Here is a 23,195-nt window from a genome sequence, read left to right on the forward strand (position 1 = left end):
AGTTGAACATTTACCTCAAGTAGATACACTCCTTGGAGAGAACAATCATGGGAGAAAGACGGGCTGCTTATGCACAGGGAGACAGCTCAGGGGACAGGAGCCCATGGAGGGATGGACACTGGGAAGAGGTAACTGTGGGGAGGAGGTGGGAGGGGAGCTGTTGCATTGTGGTAGACTGTGGTCAATGTCATGAGTCAAAGTGTATATGAACTGCTGTATGGAAAATGAATTTGCTCTGTAAACCTTCACCCAACTCACAATAAAATAAAAAGAGGAGGGAAGGCTTGAGACAATAAAATAAAAAGAGGAGGGAAGGCTTGTCCCCCATCCAGAGGAACACATTAGAATTATCCATAAAGATTTTTTGAAAATTAAAAAAAAAAGAAGTGCACATCTTTCTGGTATTACTGTTCACTTCATGGACCTGTCTATTGTTTGGCCAAACTTGAGCCATGAGAGTGAGTTCAGTTCTAGGCTTGATGGGTGTCTAAAGGCCATGGTCTCAGAGGTCCTTCTGTCTCTATCAGACAAGTAAGCCTGTTTTTTTTTATGAGTTTGAGTTTTGTCCCACAGTTTTCTCCCACTCTAATCAGGATCTCCTATTGTGATCTCTTTCATAATAATTGCCAGTAGAGGGCAAGAATCATGTAGTTTTTCTGGTTTCAGGGTCATGGAGGCTGAGATTCATGTGTTTCACTAGTCCCGTGGAGTAATAGTTTCCAGGTCTTTGACTTTCTTTACTTTTCTCTGCCCTGGACAAGGAGAAGCTAATAGATGCACTTTAGGTGACCACTCGCAAGCTTTTAACACCCCACTTGCTACTCACCAAAGTAGGACGTAGAACATTTTCTTTGTGGACTATGTTATGCCAACTGACCTTGATGTCTTGCAACTATGGTCCTGTGCTTGGAGGCCCAGCAACCCATTCTCTCAAGGTGTTTGGCTATGCCTAAGAAGTTTTCATAACTTTGCCCCCTGTTAGCTCTACTGTTTATATGAACATTTTTATTGCTCATACATATACTTATGGAGAAATACCATCAGCGAAATCTATATATGGTTTTAGGTCTAGGCTTGTTTGCCTACCTATACCTGATCATCTTGCCTGTCCACATGAGTATTCACTTGTAGATTAATGTTTGTTATTGCTGATAATGCAGGATTGTGTAAATAATAGTGTTGTTTATATCAGCTTTAACATTTTTGATGATAATTTTTCATAGGAGATACTGTGTGCTTCACATTACATCTATCTCATCAGAAGATATATGATTAATGCTTACAGACTGTTTTTCATTTGGTAGGTGTGGTAGTTAAGGTTGTGTGTTAACTTGGCTGGGCCTGGTTGAGTGGCTGGGCAGCTGGTGGTAGTTATTCTTCATCAGAGTGGCAATCAAGTTCATGGTGGGATCTACCACAAGCAGCTGAGTAGCTGCCTTAGGGATATGGTCTACTTCCCATATATAAGAAGCAGTTTTGGGAATGGTCTCTAGCTTTTTGGCACCCTTGAACCCTGCATATAGCTGAGTCTTCATTCAGCAGCCTGCCATGCTCTGATGATCTTAAAACTTTAAATTGACTTGAATTAATGGCCTGCCATGAGGTTTGGCAATAACGTGACTGTGCCTTTTTACTTGTCAACCTTGGGTTTGTCAGCCTCAGCAGCTAGCAGCTGTCTGAGTGAAGAAAAGCTTCCAGCTTCAGTTGGCTAGGAGCAGGAGGCAGAGCTGAATGAAGCCCAAGGTTGAGGGGCTTTTACCCAGCCCCTTGAGCCTGGCACTTTGAACTCCAACTTAAAGCCTCCAAACTGTAAAAGAACAAACTCCTGTTTGTTCGAGCCATTCTATTTGTGGTATATTCCTGTCAGAGTGGCACTAGGTAACCAGAAAAGTAGGATATATGTTTTTTAAATCATTAGTTAGTATTGACATTTCCAATTAAAATTTAATGTTAGTATTTTAAGGTAGGGAGCTCTGGTAGCATAGTGGCTAAGGCACTTGACTGCTCACCAGAAGGCTGGCGGTTCAAACCCACCAGCCACTCCTCGGAAGGAAGGTTGGGCAGTCCTACTTCCGTAGTGATACTGCCTCGGAAACCCAAGGAGGGGTCGCTATGAGTCGGGGCCGACTCGACGGCAAATAACAACAACAACAACATTTTAAGGTAGCCATTTTTACTTCCTTTTTTATACACTAAAGATCTTGGTACTAATTAATTACACTAGCATAATTACTATTATATCTATTGTCTATAACATAGTTTCAAAATAATAATCCAATATTACTATTAACAATAAGAGTCTTTGGGTGGTGCAAATGGTTAAGTGCTCAGCTGGTAACTGAAACACTAGAGGTTCGAGTCCAACCAGAGGTACTTTGGATGACAGGCTTGGTGATCTCCTTCTGAAAAAGCAGCCATTCTAAACCCTGTTGAGCACAATTCTACTCTAACACACATGAGATCTCCATGAGTCACGGTTGACTCAGTGGCACCTGGTTTTGTATTGACAAGAAAACTACTGAATGAAACTTAAGGTTTCTACAATTACTGGTCAGATAGAGACTGGTGGAACCCCTGAGACTATAGCCCTGGGTTATCCTTTGGGCCTAGAAATGGGTTTACTTCCATGGATTGGCTTTCAGCCCAACAGTAGAAAGACCTACATGCAGAACACCAACCCTAGGTGATGCACCCCTTAGATCAATCAGCCATGAGACATCAGAGGGGCAGCATTCATAGAGAGGGAAAACTGGACAGACAGGAATGCATAGATAAGAAGGGCACAAGGAAAGGGTAGTCACAGGTAAAAGAGGGGAAGAGAGTTTTTTGAATGGTCAGGGATCATAATCAGATGTGAAGTCAAATGTGCATGAACTGGTGAATGTAAAACAAATTTGCTTTGAAAATTTGCACCCAGAGCACAATTAAGAAAAGAAAGAAAGAAACCTAAGGTTTCTCAGTAGTACTTTTCATTCTTTGAATATATTCTACTACGAATATATAGGAGCTCTGGTAGTGTAGTGCCTAAGGCACTTGACTGCTAACCAGAAGGTTGGTGGTTCAAACCCACCAGCCACTCCTCGGAAGGAAGATGGGGCACTCTACTTCTGTAGTGATACTGCCTTGGAAACCCAAGGAGGGGTTGCTATGAATAGGTTCCGACTCGACAGCACATGACAACAACAAGAATGTATAGCACTGTCCTCTAATGTCAGTTCAAATGATAATTTTCTTGGTGCAATTCAGTTGTTTCAGTTTGATGTAATTTTAACCTTTGTTTCTTTAATTATTGAAAAAAAAAAAAAGCATTTATATCTTTCAAAAGTAAGTACTGGCTTTTATCCCTATTTCTTCAAGCCCATTTCCTTAGTTCCATACCCTTCTCCCATTTATAGCAGTCATTTTTGTTAATTTCTTGTTTATCCTTTTAGAGTGACTTTTTGCAAATATATATAGCTTTCCTCCTTTCTTACCACAAAGGTACCACATAATACATACATTTTTCTGCATCTTTATTTTACCACTACATCCCAGAGATCCCCTCACCTCCGAACTAAGAGATCTTCCTCATTCTTTTTTTTTTTTTTTTTTTATAGCTCTACATCCTCCATAAAGGGCTCTGGAAGTACAGTGGTTAAGGTATTCAGCTGCTAAACAAAATGTTTCTGGTTCAAAACCACCAGCTGCTCTGCGGGACAAAGATGAGGCAGTCTGCTTCCGTAAAGATTTACAGCCTTGGAAACCCTATGGGGAAATTCTACTCTGTCCTGTAGGGTAGCTAGGAGTCAGAATTAACTTGATGGCAGTGGGTTTGGGTTTTTTTTTTTGTTGTTGTTCCTCCATTTTGTGGGTGTACCATAGTTTTTTCAACTATTTCGTGATTACTGGACTTGTTTCCAGTCTTTTACTAACAATGATACATCATTTTAAAAAGACAGATTTTATATAATAAGGACTGTAGTTGTTGTTATGTGCCATCAACCTCTCCTTGGGTTTCTGAGGCAGTATCTATCTATCTATCTATCTATCTATCTATCTATATGTTTGATATACATATATTTTTAACACAAATCAAAATATATTTGAGAAGAAAAATATTACTTCCATTTATCTGTTTTTAATTAAGTAGTTAGCATTCTTCAGAACACTCAGGCTTCATGGAACAACTTAGAAAATTTCAGATGTTCTCACAGTGAGTGTGAGAACTAATGGATTTGATAAATATAAGGTATTTAGTTCTTGGCACATTGGAAGTGCTCAACAAATAAAAAATAATAGTGATAATAAAAGCAATAACAATAATAAAGCAGAACATTTTAATTTTTAAAAAATGAGCATGAAGTCAAATAATTTGAGAGCATTTTACTCTTTAGTCAGTTGTTTAAACATTTATTGAGTGACATGTTTCCATGATTATGTTAAGAACTTGTACCTGGAGTGGAGCAGAAAGCTAACCTATATACTGAAGACCTAGTGGTGGTTATGTTTGTGTCAACTTGGCTGGGCCTGGTTGAGTGGCTGGTGGTAGTTATTCCCCATGGTGAGACTGTCAATCAACTCCATGGTGGGATCTACCACAAGCAGCGGAGTAGCTGCCTTTGAGATGTGGTCTGCTTCCTGTATATAAGGAGAAGCCTTGAGAATGGTCTCTAGCCTTTGGCACGCTTGGACCCTGCATGTAGCCATGTTGTTGCTCAGCAGCCTGCTATGCTCTGTCGACCTTGGGACTTACAATGGACTTAAGTTAATGGCTTGCTGTGTGGTTTGGTAACATCAGGCCTGTGCCTTTTTATTTGTCAACCTTGGGGCTGCGCAGCCTCAGCAGCCAGCAGCTGTCTGAGTGAACAAAAGCCTCTAGCTTCAGTGGGCCAGGAGCAGGAGGCAGAGCTGGACCTCAAGGTTGAGGGGATTTCACCCAGCCCCTAGAGCCTGGCACTTTGAACTTGGACTTAAAGCCTCCAAATTGTAAGAATAAACTCCTGTTTGTTAAGGCCATCCTATTTGTGGTATATTCCTGTCAGAGCAGCACTAGGGAACCAGAACATCCTATGAAAAGGAATAAAGAGCAGCTTGGGAAGCTAACCAGCTCTCTGGTGTGGTGTTGAAACTCTAGGGAGAAGGCTGCAGAAGGTTTTTAGGGGCCAGAAATGCTGGAGGGGAGGGGTAGTGGTGGGGTTCCTCTCTTTGGGTAACCTTAGGCTCCCTCAGATTTGGAGCCTCCACAAGAGGTAGAGTCAAACCACAAGATGGAGCCAAATCCCTACTGATAGTGCTGTCCTGAGCCTTGGTGAGAAGACGGAACTGAATCTGCTCTTCTACATGCACCATCAATTCCTCAGAAGTCTTTATAAAAGGTTAAAGGAGGAAGAGAAACCTAACAGGGGCCTCACGCAAGGAAAGGCATCTGTCTATAAATATAAATAAGACAGAGTGATAGAAGGAGTCCCTGGGCGGTTAAAATGCTAATGCACATGGCTGCTAACTGAAAGGTTGGAAGTTCAAGTCTCCTTCGAGGTGCTGTGGAAGAAAGCCCTGGTGATCTACTGCCAAACAATCAGCCATTGAAAACCCTGGAGCACAGTTCTCCTCTGATTCACATTTGACTGCTATGAGTTGGACTCAACTTGATGGCAACTGGTTTCAATGAGATAGAGGGACTGGAGGTAGGTTTTTTCTTTGGCCAAATTGAGCAGGGAGTGTCTTTGAATCGGTGCCACATCAGTCGAACGTATGACAAGACGAAAGTATTAATGTTAAGATCTTGGGCAGGAGGATTCCAAGGAAAGATAGTCTGACTGTAGCTTAATAAAAGAAAAGAGAGTGGAGGAGTTGAGGTTGGAGAGAAGTGCAAGGCCAGATCATACAGAGCTTTGTTAGCCACTAAGGATTTTGGATTATATTCTAAGTGAGAAAGAAAGTCTGAGCGTGAGGACTAGCATGAATGACACCAGTGGAAGAAGTAAAATCTCTTCATTAATTCTAAAACTCACCTCTCAACCTCACCCCATCTGCTGCAATCTGTAAGAAGCCTCAAGAGAAGTTAACTTCCAAGTGGGGTAAAACCTCCTCCTACACGTTACCTAGGAGCTCTGGTGGCACAGTGCCTAAGGCATTTGACTGCTAACCAGAAGGCTGGTAGCATACTGCCTAAGGCACTTGACTGCTAACCAGAAGGCTGGCGGTTCAAACCCACCAGCCACTCCTCAGAAGGAAGGTTGGGCAATCTACTTCCATAGTGATATTGCTTCAGAAACCCAAGGAGGGGTCACTATGAGTAGGGTCTGACTCCACAGCAGTTTTTTTTTTTCCTTTTTGGTTTACACATTACCTAGTAATATTGATATCTGACCCTGTTCATATTGCCTCATGTTTAACATGCTAGCCTTCATTTACCTCTGAGTAGTGAAAGCAAATGGGCTCTAGCATCATACAGACCTGCCCATCTACCTTCTACCTGTCTGATCTTGGACAAGTTATATAATTTGAATCTCATTGTCCTCCTCTGTAAAATGGAGATAATTATACTTACCTCATAGATCGGGTGTAAGGAAGAAATGAAACAATGCATGTGCGGTGGAATAACGCTTTTCTTTTCTTCCTGTATTTAGCTTTGTGGTACAGGGTAATAAATGGCTGTGTACTGCATCTTTGAAGTCTAGCTCCCAGGCACTGGGGTCCATTCCTCACCAAAGAGTTCCCTGCCCAATCCTGGTGCAGAAGCAGTAGAGCTGCCATTCTGAAAGGACTATACAGACTAAGACCTGCATATCCTTGGAGTAACTAGTCTGGATAGATGCATGAAGACAGCAGGGGCTTCTCCATGGCCTTGACACTGTCAGGTCACAGAACCTTCAAACAACCATGGGAGAGGGAAGCCCCAGTAATGTCTGAGACTGAAATTATCACCAGCCTCATGAAAGAGAGGTTTTGATTTTACCACCAATCTCATGGGTGTTTGAGATTTAAGACTACTGAAAGAAATTTACTATTTCATGTAACTATTTACTATTTCATGTATTTTGTGCACTATTTTCTAGATTTCTGCGAACCAAGATTCACTGCACATGAAAGGCTCTTAACACAGGCCTGGCACATTGTATGTGTTCAGTAAATGGTGTTGTTGTTGTTGTTGTTATTTGCCGTCGAGTCAGCCCCGACTCATAGCGACCCCTCCTTGGGTTTCCGAGGCAGTATCACTACGGAAGTAGGATTGCCCAACCTTCCTTCCGAGGAGTGGCTGGTGGGTTTGAACCGCCAGCCTTCTGGTTAGCAGTCAAGAGCCTTAGGCACTATGCTACCAGAGCTCAGTAAATGGTAGCCAATGTTAACAAAATTAGTTGCAGAATAATAGGAGAAAGCTGGGTTCAAAACAAATAAAATTGAATTAAGTAGAATTCTGCGTTTTTTTAAACACCTACTATGTTCCAGGCAATATGATAGTTGCTGGAAATATGTTTCTGCAGTGCAGTAAATTACATAGTGTGGCTTTTCTAGCCATAAGTCTTTTTAAACTCCATGGTGGAATTTGCTGTGAGCAACTGAGTAGCTCCTGATTGTTAAAGTTATCCACCTTGGGAATTTCTGTTGGGAGCAGCTCGAAGCAATCTTCTGGAAAGTTTGCTCTCTCTCAGGTGTATGGACTTCCGATGTTGGGATTCGTTAGTTTGGTCACTCTGCAAGGCTCAAAAGGAGCCCGCTTAAAGACAGAAGGAATCTCTCACTGCCAGCTGGGAGATGGAAGAGACACGCCTTGCTGAGAGAGAGATCCAAGAGACACACCTCTCACTGCCAGCTGGGAGATGGGAGAGACATGCATTGCTGAGAGAAAGACTCAAGAGACACACGCTGCTGAGAGAGAGACTGAGAGACATGCACAGCTGGGAGAGAGACACCAAGAGACTGTCGGCTGAGAGACAGCGGCTGAGAGAGACTGAGTGTTTTCCTGAACTTGAATATGTACTTGAAATGTAGCCTGTTGCTTCCTGAATAAACTTCATAATCTGTGAGTTCTGTGTGGCCACTGCAGCGAATTATCAAACCCAGTAGAGAAGGGGTGAGTGCTGTGGAAGAACTGCTGGTGTCAGGGCTGGTGAAAGGGCTGGAGGCAGTCAGCATGTCTGGCCTCACAGGAATAGGCCTTGGGCTACTGATGGTGATTCTGTCTTAATCTTATGGGGTCAGAGGAGGTCAGAAGATGCAGCCTCCTTGCCTCTTTGGCAGTTCCCCTTGATCTAGAGAAGCAATTAGTGTCAAGGGCAGACACAGACATAGTTAACTCAGACATGGCAGAGTGTGGTATATACTACGGTGAGGGAATGGATAAAATATTGGGGGTTAGGATTGGGACAGCCTCACAAAAGAAATGACATTTAATCTGTGCCCAGGGAAGAATAAGTAGAATTTTGATTGGTTGGCAGGAGAAGGCAGGTCTGGAACAAAATAATTTGTGCAAAGGCAGGTAGGGGTAAACATATATTGAGAGTTTTTTGTGACCTAAGCATTAGCTACTCTCCAAAGAGCTATTAGGAATAAGGTTGAAATGGTAGATTAGAGGCAGTTTGAAGAGGACCTTCATCCTGTATGTTATGGAGAGTGATTAGGAACTTAAATCAGGAAGAAGAGAAAAAGAAAATATCCTACTAAATTTCAGAGAGAAGAAACAGAAATAGATCACATACAAAGTATCAGACCTGTGAATGTCTTTTGGCTTCTCAACAAAAACAATGGAAATACCTTAAACATTCTGATGGAAAATTACTTTCAACTTAGAATTTTATACCCAAGCAAGCTATCATTCAAGCATGAGGGTATTATAAATACATTTTCTAACATGAAAAGCACTAAAAAAAAATTATAGCACATGCACTATTACTCAGGAAACTAAAAGAGAATTTGCTTCATTAAAATAAGACAAGAGACTACAAAAGAATGATTACTGAATACAAAAACAGAAGATTCGACACAGAGGACAGCTAAATCCTAACAAATGTGATGAAAGGTTATCCCAGGATGAAAGCCATGTCATTGAGGGCATCTAGTAACTAGTTAAGAATGGAGCAGACAACAGATTCTATCTAGGATAATAAAATCAATAGTCTACCTGATGTATCTGATTGTAATAAGAGGAAATTTGTATTTCATTAATAACAGGTACAAATAAAACCAAGCAAAAGGCAAACATTACCTCCAGAGAAAACAAAAAGTTGTGTGGAAAAGGAAGAGCAAGTATGGTTTATTCTATGGTTTAGTTGTGAATAACTTTTATGTGGTTGTACTAATACAAACATTGAACATTGATCTAGCCAAAATTGCAATATACCTGTATTATAGGAAGGATATTGTCCTAGGCTAGGTTCTCTAGAGAAGCAAAACTTGTGTGTGTGTGTGTGTGTGTGTGTGTAGTTTCCTAGGAGTGTCATAACAAAAACAAAAATACCACAAAATGGGAGGCTTTCTTGTCTCTCCCAGCTTCTGCCAGCCCCAGGCGTTGCTCAGCCTGCATCTGTTGCATAACTCCCTATCACATACCTATCTTCCGCCTTTATCTGTGTCTTTTCTTTTATAAAGACATCAGTCACAGTGGATTGGGCCCCACTCTATTCCAGTAAGACCTCCTGTTAACATAACTGATAAGATCTCCAAAGACACTATTTCCAAATAAGGGTATGTTTTTTAGGTACCAGGGGTTAGGACTTCAACATATCTTTTTTTGGGAGACACAATTCAATCCATAACAGGGGATATAGGAAGGGACATATATATAGCATGGGAATGGAAAAAAAAAAAAGCAAACTAAATCCTCCTCCTCCTATTGGGAAGTAAGGGTGAAGCCTAAAGTTGAAAAATCAAGATGTAGCAGCATAAACTTGTTCAGAGGTGAGAGGGTAATACTTACTGAGTCAGTTAAGACCATTAAAACTATTGCCTCTGAGGATGAGGTCACTGTGGGAAAGGGTATCAGAAGACTGAATTATTCTAACAAAACCTGTAGGACTATTTGACTCTTTAAATTCTATGTATAACTTTGTTAAAAATTAAAATGATAAAACAGAGAGTAGATGGGAAGTAGGGACTTAGAGATATCTAATGTGGAGCAACACTGTTTCAGAGCATATGGCTGGAAGGCACTTGGGGAGGATTGGGTGATAGATTAGAGATGGGATTTGATGTCTTGTTAATAAGAAAGAGATGACATGTTTAACATCTATTTGGGACACTCTGCAAAGAAAGAAAATTTGAAAATATGAGAAAAGAGATAACCATTGAACCTTTGATCTGAAAGAGACTGAAGGGGACCAGACCAAGAATGCAGGAGGTTTTTATTTGTTTGTTTTTAAATAGACTACCTTAAGGCTGTGAGCTCTGGTGCCTAAAGCACTTGACTGCTGACCAGAAGGCTGGTGGTTCAAACCCACCAGCCACTCCTGGGAAGGAAGATGGGGGAATCTATTTCCGTAGTGATACTGCCTCGGAAACCCAAGGAGGGGTTGCTATGAGTGGGGTCCGACTTGATGGCACATAACAACAACAACAACCTTAAGGCTAGAAAAAACAATATGAGAAGGACAAATAGATAAATGTAAAAGATTAAGAATTGTTCCTGGAAGTTTTAGTGACTTTTAGATAATATATTCATAATGGAAAAAGCACATTTCTTGTCAAAAGAAGACATTTTTAATAACTTTATTAAACCTTAACAACAGAGATCAAAGGAACATGTTTCCAATGTTGTAGAAAATTGACTTTAAGCAAAAGATCAGTAGAAATCAGGGCATGACGGGAACAGCCACGTTTGTGTTGTTGGATCTTGTCCTCCTGGTCACAGTACATTGGACTTGAATGGACACCTGTCCCAAGTTTGGCCAGTCATATTTCTTTATCTCAAGAATTTAAAATTGTGACAATGAGGCACTTGTCTCAGTTTCTGTGGGTGGCTAGAGCTGAGGTGATATAAACTCACAAGGTGAAGCCTGGATCTTAACTGAAAAAGTGTTCATAGAGAGAAAGGAATCTGACCAATGTGCAGAAGGATCTAAAAAAGGACCATATGTCCCAAAGAGAGAGCAAGTACTCCAGTTCCTGTTGGTTTTTCAGTTCCAGTTCCTGTTGTTGGTTTTTCGGTTCCAGATTCTGTTCCCTGTGGGGCCTGGCTAATACCCACTCTTGGATTCTATTAGGCACTACACTTTATCACAAATATTTTGCCTGTGATCATTTTAAGTGGGTTTCTGTCAATAATAGCCAAACGCATGAGTTAAGAATAATCCTCCTCACTTCCATCACAGTCTTCTTCTGGTCAATGACTTCTCCCAATTTATGCTCTCTTGAGGAATCTATGGAGCCCCCACAGTATTTTTTTTTTTTCTTTTCCAGGTATTTGAACTCACCCTTGTATATTGTCCAATTTTTATGGCCTAGAAAATCCAAGGTCTTCAGGAAGCCTTCCTGTCCCACCTCAGACCTCAGGGACCCTCCTCTCCATGACCTCTAATAGCACCAAACTATGTCAGTGGGTCCCAGTCACCAGTCACAGTCTAGATTCAGTTGGCTGCATCAGAATTATCTAAAGAGCTTGTTAAAAATTACAGATTCCATATTACTACTACCTACCCCTCCATCAAGATTCTAATTCAGTAGGTCTGGGTAATATCTATACTTTTAAAGGCTCCCACATGATTCTGATGTGGAAAGCCACCAATATGTACCATTCATTTGGTGCTTTGCAAAAACTACATTGTATGGTTATTTATCTCTGTGTATCTCTGTATGTTTTTAATTTGCTCACAGTAAATTAAACTCTTTCAGGCTACATATTTAGAGAGAGTTGAAGTGGATCTCTTTTAAAGCTCCCTCTTACCAGACACCCTGCAGATCTACTCAGCTTCTTTCCTACCTAATGTGATTGTCCCCAGATTGAGAGAAGCAGCCATCTTATCTAAGCCTTAGATCCACCTTTGCCATTCATGGAACTTTAAAGAAGGAGATGGCATCATAGATCAAAGCTGGCCACCAATACCTCTTTACAAAGGATAAATGTGAAGAGGAGTGGGATCCCCATGAAACTTTCCTCTCCCAGGGCCCTTCAGAGCTGTCACTGGTTGGGAGCATTACAGTGAACAGTTCCCTCTGCATCCCTTTTAGGTCAAATTAGAAATCAAGAGGCAAATTTCATGAAGTCTGTGTGAAACAGTCCAGTCACAAGTAACACACGAAGGGCCTGAGCTGATAAGTAAAGAGGCCCAAACACAGCTGACTGGTCTTAGGGTGACTGCAAATCCTGAGTACCAGCTGGTCACCCACAATGGTCATCACCCAGAATCCCCTCTCCCAGGTACCAGTATCCTTCACACCCTGAGAGAATTAGACAAAATTCAATAAGAAAGATACAGTATAAACACCATTAAAGAATTTACTACTGCTAGCCAGAGCTTTGAGCAGAGCAAGGAAGTGTGCATGTATATATATATGTATTGAGGGTGGGAAGTGGAGGTGCTTGGTGACCCCACAAAGTCTTGCTGGCAGCACTGGGGCCAAAAAGGAGGGGACATATAGAATAAAGGTTTCCATTAGAAGTCAGTACAGTGAGGATATACTTATAAACTGTGGCACTGAGCTTGCAAAGGCTGTCAGAAGCCAGCGAGGAATCCGTAGGGTGTATCCCACAATCTGCTGCTCTTAGAAGGGTCGTTACCTAAAGTAGTAAAGACCATATGACCAATGTTATTCAAGCTCACAACTCTGGGCTCCTATCTCTGAGTACCCCATTTCTCCCAAAATCTTACTCCCTCTTCTATTGCCTGTCCTCTGCTCTTCTATTCCTTGACCACTACTTGTCTAAAAGGTCTCTGGCTTATGCAAATGGTTTGCTCTCAGGTTATAACTTAAAGGTTGACAGTTCAAACCTCCCAGCAATGCCACAGAAGCAAATACTAGTGATCTGCTTCCCTAAAGATTGTAGTCAAGGAAACCCTATGGAGCAGTTGCTCTCTGTAACACTTTGGGTTGCCATGAATCAGATAAGACTTGATGGCAACCAGTACTTGTCTATTTCACCCTGCCCTGCTCTCTGTCCTCCTCACAGAATCTCTGATTCTCCAACCCCGTACTGTTCAGAGTCCTCCACTTTCCTCTGCCCAAACTCCTAGAGCTCTGTGCACCTGGGAACTCTGGACCAGCATTTGCCACTGATGATAAGGATGGTGCCTGTGAGGAAGCCCATCAGGCCCACTGCCAGGCCCAGGGCACAGACTAGAGTCTCTGTGGTGTCTGGTAGTGGAGTAGGCATGTAGGGCTCTGAGGAAGAGAGAAAGTGTCAAAATATGGTGAAGAGATTCTGGAGAAAAGAAAACAGGGGTCTTGAGGAGGGCAGGATGGGGAGGGGTCACCATACCCCAGTGCTTAAGGAGTGGCTCATCCAGGCCCCAGTGTTCCACCTTGCAGTCATAGACGTCATCTGCTGTGGGCACGAAGGGTAAGTAGTGGAACTTGAGGAACAAATGGTCAGGCCTGGAATAGAAACTGGTTTGGGCCACACCCTCAGTGATTGTCCAACCATTGCGCAGCCAGGTGATGTTGATCACAGGGGGGAAGATGTTGTCCACGATGCAGATGAGGATGTTGGGCTGGCCTAGCTCCACTCGATACTTGGGGAGCACAGTCACCTTTGGAGGCACTAGGAAGAATGAGTCTTTGAATCTCAAAGGCTGGGATTGAGGGACATTTCCTCCTACTTAGCCATCTGTGGCAGAGGGTGCTCTGGGGACAGGGTGGTACTGTTGGGACAGGAGGGATGGGAAATCAAGGGAGAAGAGAGTGAAACTTCACTGGGGACTCTAGAGCTTCTCTATCTGACAAGCCTTTGGGGGCAGTCCTGGTGGGTGTAGTCATTCCTCAGGAAGGAAGAGGGTGCAGAAGGGATCTGGGAAGATATAGAGACTGCTGGGAGAGAAATGAGCTAAGCATAACAGTCATGGATTCTGAGATAGAGGTGTCAGAGAGCAGATAGAGGCTATGAGGTGGAACACAGCTCCTCTGCGCTCCTGTCTGACTGAGGGGCAGAGGAGGGACCAGGTACCATTGGTTGCTCTGGTGCGGTTGGAGCGTTCCATCAAGATGTCCAGATGGGCTTTGATCACAGTGATGCTGGCCAGCCCACCCTGTGGGTCAAAGTGGGCAAAATTGCCAAACTCAGGCAGACGCCACACAGCCTCCTTTGTCTTCAAGTCTACAGAGAAGAGTTGTTCCCCATCAAATTCATGGGTGAACTGACCCGAGGCACCATAAGACTGGTAGAAGGCTGGTCCGTAGGAGCCCATGTGGTCAGCTATATTGGGAGAGTTCAGGGGCAAGGAGAGAAAAGAAAATATATCTATCACCTTTATAAGCTATGAACAAGCTGTGGACTCTTGAGCATAAGGAATCCATAGCTAGAGTAAAAAGACACACAATCAGTTAAACATTGACATAATGCTAGACACTGCAATAGATCTGGACTTGAAAGGGCATGCTTCAAGCCGGAAGTAGTAGAGAAATCGGGGCCCTGGGCATCAGTAGAATGAAGGTTTGGGTTTCAGAAAAGAGAAAGCTGAACTTGAACAAAGCCTGAAGGAGATGCTGACATGGCCAGACTGCACTGCACCTATATATTAGGTCCAGAATGGACATGATAGAGGTGATAGGGATTTGGAGATCACTTGGTGACAGAAGTTCTCCATAAGCCAAAGAGAAAGAAAGAGGAACAATTCATCCTCTATACCATCTTGGTCATGTGACCCAAATCCCTCACCCAATCACCCTCAGCACTCACCTTGGATGGCTCCTGTTTCCTGGGGGCTCAGGAGGGTCATCGAGATGTGGAGTCCCAGAGCTAGCACACCACTGAGGACCATTGCCCTCTGGTACTATAACCAAATAATTCTTGGTCTGTGTGGGGGTAAAGGAACAGGTAGAGGTAAGGAGGAAGAAAGCATATTCTAGAATAGGAGGAGACCCTGGCTATATTTAACCAATCAGAGAAATTCTCTGAATCAACATATCTGTTGCTGGGTAAAGAAGTAGAGTAAAGAGGCTGAGTGAGAAGAAGGAAGAATTCACTGGGCCTGTGTACACCAGGCAGGCTCGATCCACTGTAAAGTCAAAAGGGAGTTTCTGGTTGTGTGTGTGTGTGTGTGTGTGTGTGTGTGTCGGGGGTGGGGGAGCTAGGAGGAGCTTAGATCAACTGTTGCTATACATTCCAAGAAGGGACCTCTGAGGGGAGAGATGGAAAGAGAAGAGAGGCAGAAGACCATTTTTATTGATTGTTTTAGCAATTAATTAATTTTTCCAGTTTCTTTGTGACTATTCCAAATCTTATCATTCTCCTCAAACTCCATATTCAGCTTCCACAAATCAACAGAAATACTTCACTCCTACTCTCTTCATCAGGGACATCTGATCTCACTTAACAGTTGACTTCTTCCTCAGAGGATGAGGCTGATCCTGCTCTCAGCCAGCCCTCCATAGACACCCTCCTTCCCTTCACTGCTGCCTCCACTGGGAGCTTGTTGCACTCATCATTCCATCTAGCTCCATCATCACTAATCTGCCCCTCTCTGCTGGATTCTTCCCCTCATTTAAAATGGGTGCTCAAATCTTACTTGTCCTATAAATTCTCTTCTCATCTCTCTAGCTTCCACTCTATCCCTCTTCTTTTATCTTGTGATTAAAGAAACCTCTAAGGGAGGATACAAGATGGTGGACTAGGTAGATACACATCCAGACTCTTTACAACAAGGACTTGAGAAACTAAGTGAAATGGATTTGGATGAATCCTAGAACACAGAGCTTCAAAGGAAAGGATAAAGAAGTAGATCAATTACCAATGAAAAGAAGAGACTGAACAAAAATAGCAAAAAAGGAGACTTACAGAATATTGAACAGCAACTGACACAGCATGGCCATTTTGAATTATTGCAAGTAGTGTTCCCATCAGAGCAAGAACTAGATAACCAGCTCCTCTCACCCAGGACTGTACCAGCACTCACACTGGTGATCAGCAATCAAAGAGGTGTGATCTCCCCCCTTACATTGCACAACTGCCTAGTGACCAGAGGCATGAACCTTTCACCCCTACCTATCAATGTCCAAGGTGCCCCCTCTACTTCCAGTGCTATGCTGCTTTTTTCCCTTTCTTTTTCCTTTATCTTTCCTCTAATTCTTCCCTCTCCCACCTTTTTTCTTTTCTTCCTTTTCCCTCATCCTTTTTCTTTTTAATTTTTTTTTATCATTTGGATTTGATGTTCTGACCCCTGCTGTCTCCATGATAACAAAAGTGGCACAGAGTCAGAACAAGTGCTAACTGCCAAACACAGCCATGGCAGAATTGTAGTGCTTGCTTTACAAGGTGTGCACCATTGAACACAAAGGGTTGAGGTGGGTGCTACTGAATGAGGAGATGGTGAGGGACAGGGAACCTGTTCTGCAATATGAAAAAATGGGGGGTAGGGGAGAAGAGTAAGCGTAAAAAAAAAGGAAATAATAAGAAGGAAGAACTGGGCAGACCTAAGAAGAAAGGAAAATAGAAAAAGAAAAAAAGAAGGAAAAAAGTGACACAGTACTGGCATAAGCATTAGCCAAACATAGCTGCAGTGGGAACAGAGAGCTCACTCTGCCAGGAGTATGCACCATTGTCCACAAAGTGGTGGGTGTGGGTGCTGCTGACTATGAAGGCAGTGAGAGTGGGTATCTGTGGGATCATAAAAAGAAGGGGGGGGGAGTGGAGGAAGAAAAAAAGATAAGGAAAAAAGAGTAAAACATGGAAGGGGACAGAAGAGGGAAGAATTAAGAAAAAGGAAAAAAAGAGTGGGACAAAAAAGCATCACTGTACTGGCAAAATTGCTAGTTGCCAAATATTGCTGCAACAGGAATGCAGCACTCAATCCATGCAAGTGCCCACCAGCAACCAGGTAGGGGCATGGGCGGGTGCTGGTAATAATGGAGGTGTCAGGGGCAGGTCATTAAGTCCATGGGATCCAAAATTTTCTTTTTAAAAAAGGGGGGCAGTTAAGAGGAAAAGAAGAAAAAAAGAGAAAAGAATAAAAAGGGGGATAAAGAGGAACTAAGAAGAAGGAAGGAAGAAAAAAAGAAAGCAGCACTACTGGTAAAAGTGCTAGCCATCCAACATGGCTGCAAAGGGAACTTGGTCTGTAGGCGTGCACACTGCCGATTAGGAAGAGGTGTGGGCATGCACTGCTAATCATGGAGGCAGTGGGGGGTGGAGTATCAACTTGCAGGATCGAAGAAATTTTTAATAAAGGACAAGGGAAGAGGAAAAAAGAAAAGTTAAAAAGCAGGGAGTAAGAGGAACCAAAGAAAAAAAGACAACAAAAATGCAGTACAGAACCACCAAAAATGCTAGCCACCAAACACAGCTGCCCCACCCATTGGATGAATGCCACCACCTGCTCCAGCACCACTGCTGCCATCAATGACAGATGGCAGCCAACATCCACCCACCTTGCTTTCAGCTGCTCTGCATGACCAGAGATCAGAGATTCATGTCCACACTGCTACCTGCTACCAAATCCACTTGGAGACAAGTGGGGAGCACCTCAGTGTTGCCAAACTAGTGACCAGAGGAGCATGCCCACTGGATTGCCTGGATATATTGAAGCAAAACACAATAAAAAATCAGGATGAAGCAAGCAAATTGACAAATGAAAACAAAATACCACAATGTTTCAGAAATAGCGGACAACTTCAAATTATACACACACATATACAAACAGGACAGGATGACTGAAAGAAGTGACCAAAATACAGGGCCAGAACATCTTTTAGAGGAAGAAATGCTATTGGAACTATCTGATAAGGAATTCAGAAGTTTTATATTAGGTCCTTTTATCAGTTTAAGAAAGAGTTCAAAGAAACCACAGACAAAATTAAAGAAAACAGACAAAACTCTAGAATTCAAGGAAACTATACAAGAACAAATTGATAAAATAAATGGAAAATTAGAAACTCAACAAAAACAGCCCATAGAATCCAGAAGATTAATGCTAAATTGTCAGAAATAGATAACACATTGGAAGGACAAAGGAGTATAATTGATTCAATGGAAGACAGAATTAGTGAGATTGAACACAAATCTCTTAATATTAATCTTTTAGAGAAACATTCAGAAAAATGAATGGAAAAAAAAAATGAAGAAAGCCTAAAAATTATGTGGGACGCCTCCAAGAGGAATAGCTTACATGAGATTAGAGTTCCAGAACAAGAAGAGACAAAAAAACTAAAAATAAAAAGTACCATGAAAAATTTGAAGATTTGTTGGAGAAAGTTTCCTCAATATCATGAAAGATGAGAAGATATGCATTCAAGAAGCAAAGAATCCCAAATAGGATAGACTACACAGGAAAATCACCAAAGCATATCTGCAGTGAATTGCTTGATGTGGCCTTTCTAGCCATTGTCCTCCATTCTGTGATGTATTGTAAATCCCATTATCCATGCCTGTTTGGAGTGGTGTGGTAGTTAAGGTCAGGTATCAACTTGGCTGGGCAGCTGGTAGTAGTCATTCCCTATGTTGTTGTTGTTGTTGTTATTCGCCGTGGAGTCGGCCCCGACTCATAGCGACCCCTCCTTGGGTTTCCAAGGCAGTATCACTACAGAAGTAGGATTGCCCAACCTTCCTTCTGAGGAGTGGCTGGTGGGTTTGAACCTCCAGCCTTCTGGTTAGCAGTCAAGTGCCTTAGGCACTATGCTACCAGAGCTCCTAATGACTGGCAATGGATCTGTGATGGGATTTGCCTTGACCTGCTGATTGTTAAAGCCATCATCTAGTTATTTCTGTTGGGGCAACACAGGTGGAATGTATCTTGAGTCCTGCCTTGCTGGATGGTATAATTCAAATCACCACCCTTAGCTTCCTTGAGGGTATACCTATGAATTTCCTGGAAAGATTCACCCTCCTCTTGCTCCAGTTTTGTGTCTTGCCTCATCCTCATCTCACCCCTGGATTTGGGACAGCAGCCATCATCGGAGCTGCTGATCGAGGTTCATCAAACCCTGAGAATTGGGAGGATCCTTCAGACCTACTCAGGGACCTGGGACTTGCCAGCCTGCCAGCCTCCACCACCACTACATGAGATGAACCCTTGGGTGTCTGTGAGTTCTGTGAGGCATTACAGTGAAATACAGAACCCTAAGACTGGGGAAATTACTGGGAGGAGGAGTTAATGTCTGAAATGATGGAGTGGTATGGTAGTTTGGACATTTGGGACATCTTTAACCTCCGCCTCATGGGGACCGGCCTTGTGCTGATCTTTCTGAGAGAAATTGTTCAAGCAATATCATAATCAAACTTTCCAAAACAAAATACAAAGGAAGAATCCTGCAAGCAGCTCAGGAAAAATGAAAAGTTACCTACAAAGGACAGCAAATAAGACCAATAAGACTAAGCAGTAAATTTCTCTGCAGAAACCACACAGGCAAGAAGGCAATGGGAGAACATATATAAAACATTGAAAGAAAAAATTGCCAACTAAGAATTGTATACCCAGCAAAATTGTCCCTCAAATATGATGGTGAAATTAGCACATTCTCAGATAAACAGAAATTGAAAGAATTTCAAAAACTAGACCAACCATACAAGAAATGTTAAAGGGAGTTATTCTGACAGAGAATCAATGATAGCAGACAATAACTAGAGATTAAGGCAGTCAACAACATCACCCAGTAATCAACCCGGACATAGAAGTATGAAAAATAAACCTACAACATTGAAAATAAGTGACCAGAGATGTGAATTTGCAAATGATGACAATTACCAAGCAAACAGAGAAACTACATGATGCAGTTACAGAACTTCAAAGTGGAAAGGAAGTGATGATAATAAGATAGAACAGACTCTTTTAAACTTGGGAAGATAATAATAAATTAAAGGGAAGCCTAAATGATTTAATAAACCTTTTCACCAAAATAAAAAAGAAGTAAATCATAAAGTCTCAGTAAACACTAAAACAATAGCAACAAAGGGAATAATAGTGTAAGCTTTTACTGCTATAAATTTCCCTTGAGTATTGTTTTGGCTGCATCCCTGAAGTTTTGGTATATTGTGTTTTCATTTTCACTTATCTCAAAGTATTTTGTAATGTCCCTTTGTATTGTTTAATTTCCACATATTTGTGAACTTCATTTTCCTTTCTCCTGTTATTGCTTTCCAGCTTCATTCCATTGTTGTTGAAAAATATACTATGTATTATTTAAATTTATTTACATTTGTTGAGACTTTGTCCTATGGTCTAACTTATCTATCCCAGAGAATTTTCCATGTACATTCAAGAATAGTGTATTCTGCTTTATTGGAGAGTTCTATAGATGCCTAGGCTTAGTTGTTTTATTATGTTGTCTAAGTCTTCTAGGGAGCTCTGGTGGTGTAGTGCCTGAGGCATTTGACTGCTAAACCCACCAGCCACTCCTTGGAAGGAAGACTCATTATAAGTCACATCCAACTCAATGGCAGTGGGTGGGTAAGTCTTCTATGTCCTAATATTTTCTGCTGTAGTTGTGCTATCTATTATTGGAGATTGAGTATTGAAGACATCAGCTATTATTGTTGAATTGCCTATTTCCCCTTCAGTTCTGTCAGTTTTTGCATTTATGTTTATAATTGTTAAATCTTCTTGATTGACCAAACTTTTAGACATTTAAAAACTCTCTCTTTTTTGTCACTAATAAAAATTTTTGTCTTAAAGTCTATTTTGTTTGGACTTTGTATAGCCACTCCGGATCTCTTTTGTTCACTGTTCACATCATAAGTATTTTTCAGATCTTTTGCTTCCAACCTATTAGTGTCTCTGAATCTAAAGTGTGTCTCTTGTAGACAAAGTATAGGTGGATCATGTTTATTTTACCCATTATGCCAATCTGTCTCTTATTTGGAGTGTTTTAGCCATCTACATTTAATGTGATGACCAATAAGGTATTTTTATATCTACCATTTTTTTCTAATCATCTTTTGTCTTTTTTGTTCTTTTATGCCTCCATTGGGAGCTCTGGTAGCATAGTGGCTAAGACACTTGCCTGCAAACCCACCAGCCACTCCTCGGAAGGAAGGCTGGGCAATCCTACTTCCGTAGTGATACTGCCTCGGAAACCCAAGGAGGGGTCGCTATGAGTCGGGGCCGACTCAACGGCACACAACAACAACAACAACATGCCTCCATTACTGCTTTCTGTTGTGTTAAATAGATATTTTCTAACGTACCATTGTAATTTCCTTTTCATTTCTTTTACTATATGTTTTTGAGTTATTTTCTTAGTGAAAATAACTTAGTGTTGGGAATTACAACTAATATTTTCATATATGACAACCTAGCTTGGATTAATGTCTACTTAATTTTAATAGTGTATAAAAACTTTGTTCTTATATGGCTCCATCCCTTCCTTTGTGCTGTTACTGTCACACAAATCATACCATTATATACTGTGTGCCAGTCAACACATCTTTATAATTATTGTTTTAACCAGCTGTCTTTTAAGTCAGATAGGAGGGAAAAATCATAGACAAACACACTCATGCCACATTTTATTTATCTTTTTTTTATTATTAAATATCTAGCAGTGTTCTCTCTCCTCCACTCCCATGCCTGCTAACCAAAAAACAGTTTCCTTCCATATATAAACATTTCCTTGACTTTTTACAATAATAAACTAATGCAATATTTGTTTTTCTGTGTTTGACTTATTTCACTCAGCTTAATGTCCTCCAAGTTCATCCATGTTATGTGGTGCTTTGTAGATTCTACATTATTCTTTAGTGTTGCATAGTATTCCATTGGGTGTGTGTGTCATAGTTTGGTTACTAATTCTTCTGTTGATGGGCACCTAGGTTGTTTCCATCTTTTGTCTATTGTAAATAGTGTTGCGATGAACATGGGTGTGCATATCTGTTATTGTCCTGGTTCTCACTTCTTTAGGATATATTCCTAGTGATGGGATTGCTGGATCAAATAGTATTTCTAATTCCAACTTTTTAAGAAATCACCAGACTGCTTTCCACAGTGGTTGTATCATTTTACAGTCCCACCAGCAGTATATGAGAGTCCCAATATCTGCATCCTTGCCTGCATTTTCTGTCTTGTTGAACTTTTCTGTTAGTGCTAAGGCAAGATGAGTCTTGTCATTTTGATTTGCATCTCTCTAATGGCTAATGATCGCGAACATTTCTTCACATGTTTGTTGGCCGCCTGAATATCCTCTTTGGTGAAGTTTCTATTCATGTCTTCTGACCATTTTTTAAATTGGATTCTTTGTCTTTTTGTTGTTGGGGTGTTGGAGTTTTCTGTAAGTTTTAGAGATAAGTCCCTTGTTAGATATGTTATTGCTGAATATTTTTTCCCAACCTGTAGGTTCTCTTTTGACTCTTTTGGAGAAGTCTTTTGAACACATAAAAATTTAATGTTTAGACAGTCCTATTCATCTAGTTTATCTTCTGCTGTTTGTGCATTTTGGATTATGCTTGACAGTCTACTTATGCCATAAAAGGAGGCCCCTATATTTGCCCTTATTTTCTCTTTGAGGAACTTTATAGTTTTAGTTTCACATTTAAGTCTTTGATCCATCTGGAGTTAGTTTTTGTGTAGGCGTGAGGAACAGATCTTGTTTCATTTTCCTGCAGATGGATATCCAGTTTTGCCAGAACCATTTGTTAAAAACACATTCTCTTCTCCATTTAATATATTTCAGCCCTTTGTCACAAATCAGCTGACCATACATCAATGGATCTATTCTGGGTTTTCAATTCTATTCCACTGGTCTATGTGTCTGTCTATATACTGATACAGGCTGTTTTGACTACTGTGGCTGTATAGTAGGTTTTGAGATCTGAGAGTGTGAGACCTCCTACTTTGTGGTTCTTCTCAATAGTGCTTTGCTTATCTGAGGTCTTTTTCTTTTCTACGTAAAATTAGTGATTGTTCTTTTCCATATCCTTAAAGACTGTTTATGGGATCTGGATTGGGGTTATATTGAATGTATAGATTGTTTTGGGTGGTATTGACATTTTAACAATGTTCAATCTTCTTATCCACAAGCATGGCATGTTCTTCCATTTATGTAGATCTCATATGGTTTCTTGAAGTAGTGCTTTGTAGTTTTCTTTGTACAGGTCTTTTGTGTCCCTGGTAAGATTTATTCCCAAGTGTTTTTTTTTTTTT

The 23,195-nt window shown here is 41.3% G+C and overlaps 1 protein-coding gene across 1 annotated transcript; it reads right to left on the bottom strand.

The window, feature by feature from the left end:
* Positions 1-13,141: 13,141 nt before the first annotated feature.
* Positions 13,142-14,888, bottom strand: LOC103195796 (HLA class II histocompatibility antigen, DO alpha chain). Its single transcript, XM_007939436.1, has 4 exons — positions 14,807-14,888; positions 14,075-14,323; positions 13,391-13,672; positions 13,142-13,293 (listed from the first exon to the last, which is right to left on the bottom strand). Exons 1-4 carry the CDS (start codon positions 14,886-14,888, stop codon positions 13,142-13,144), a joined length of 765 nt encoding a protein of 254 aa, XP_007937627.1.
* Positions 14,889-23,195: the final 8,307 nt, after the last annotated feature.

The sequence above is a fragment of the Orycteropus afer genome, unplaced genomic scaffold (assembly GCF_000298275.1).
Source record: "Orycteropus afer afer isolate SDZICR_OR568_19922 unplaced genomic scaffold, OryAfe1.0 scaffold00059, whole genome shotgun sequence".
Classification (NCBI taxonomy): Eukaryota; Metazoa; Chordata; class Mammalia; order Tubulidentata; family Orycteropodidae; genus Orycteropus; species Orycteropus afer.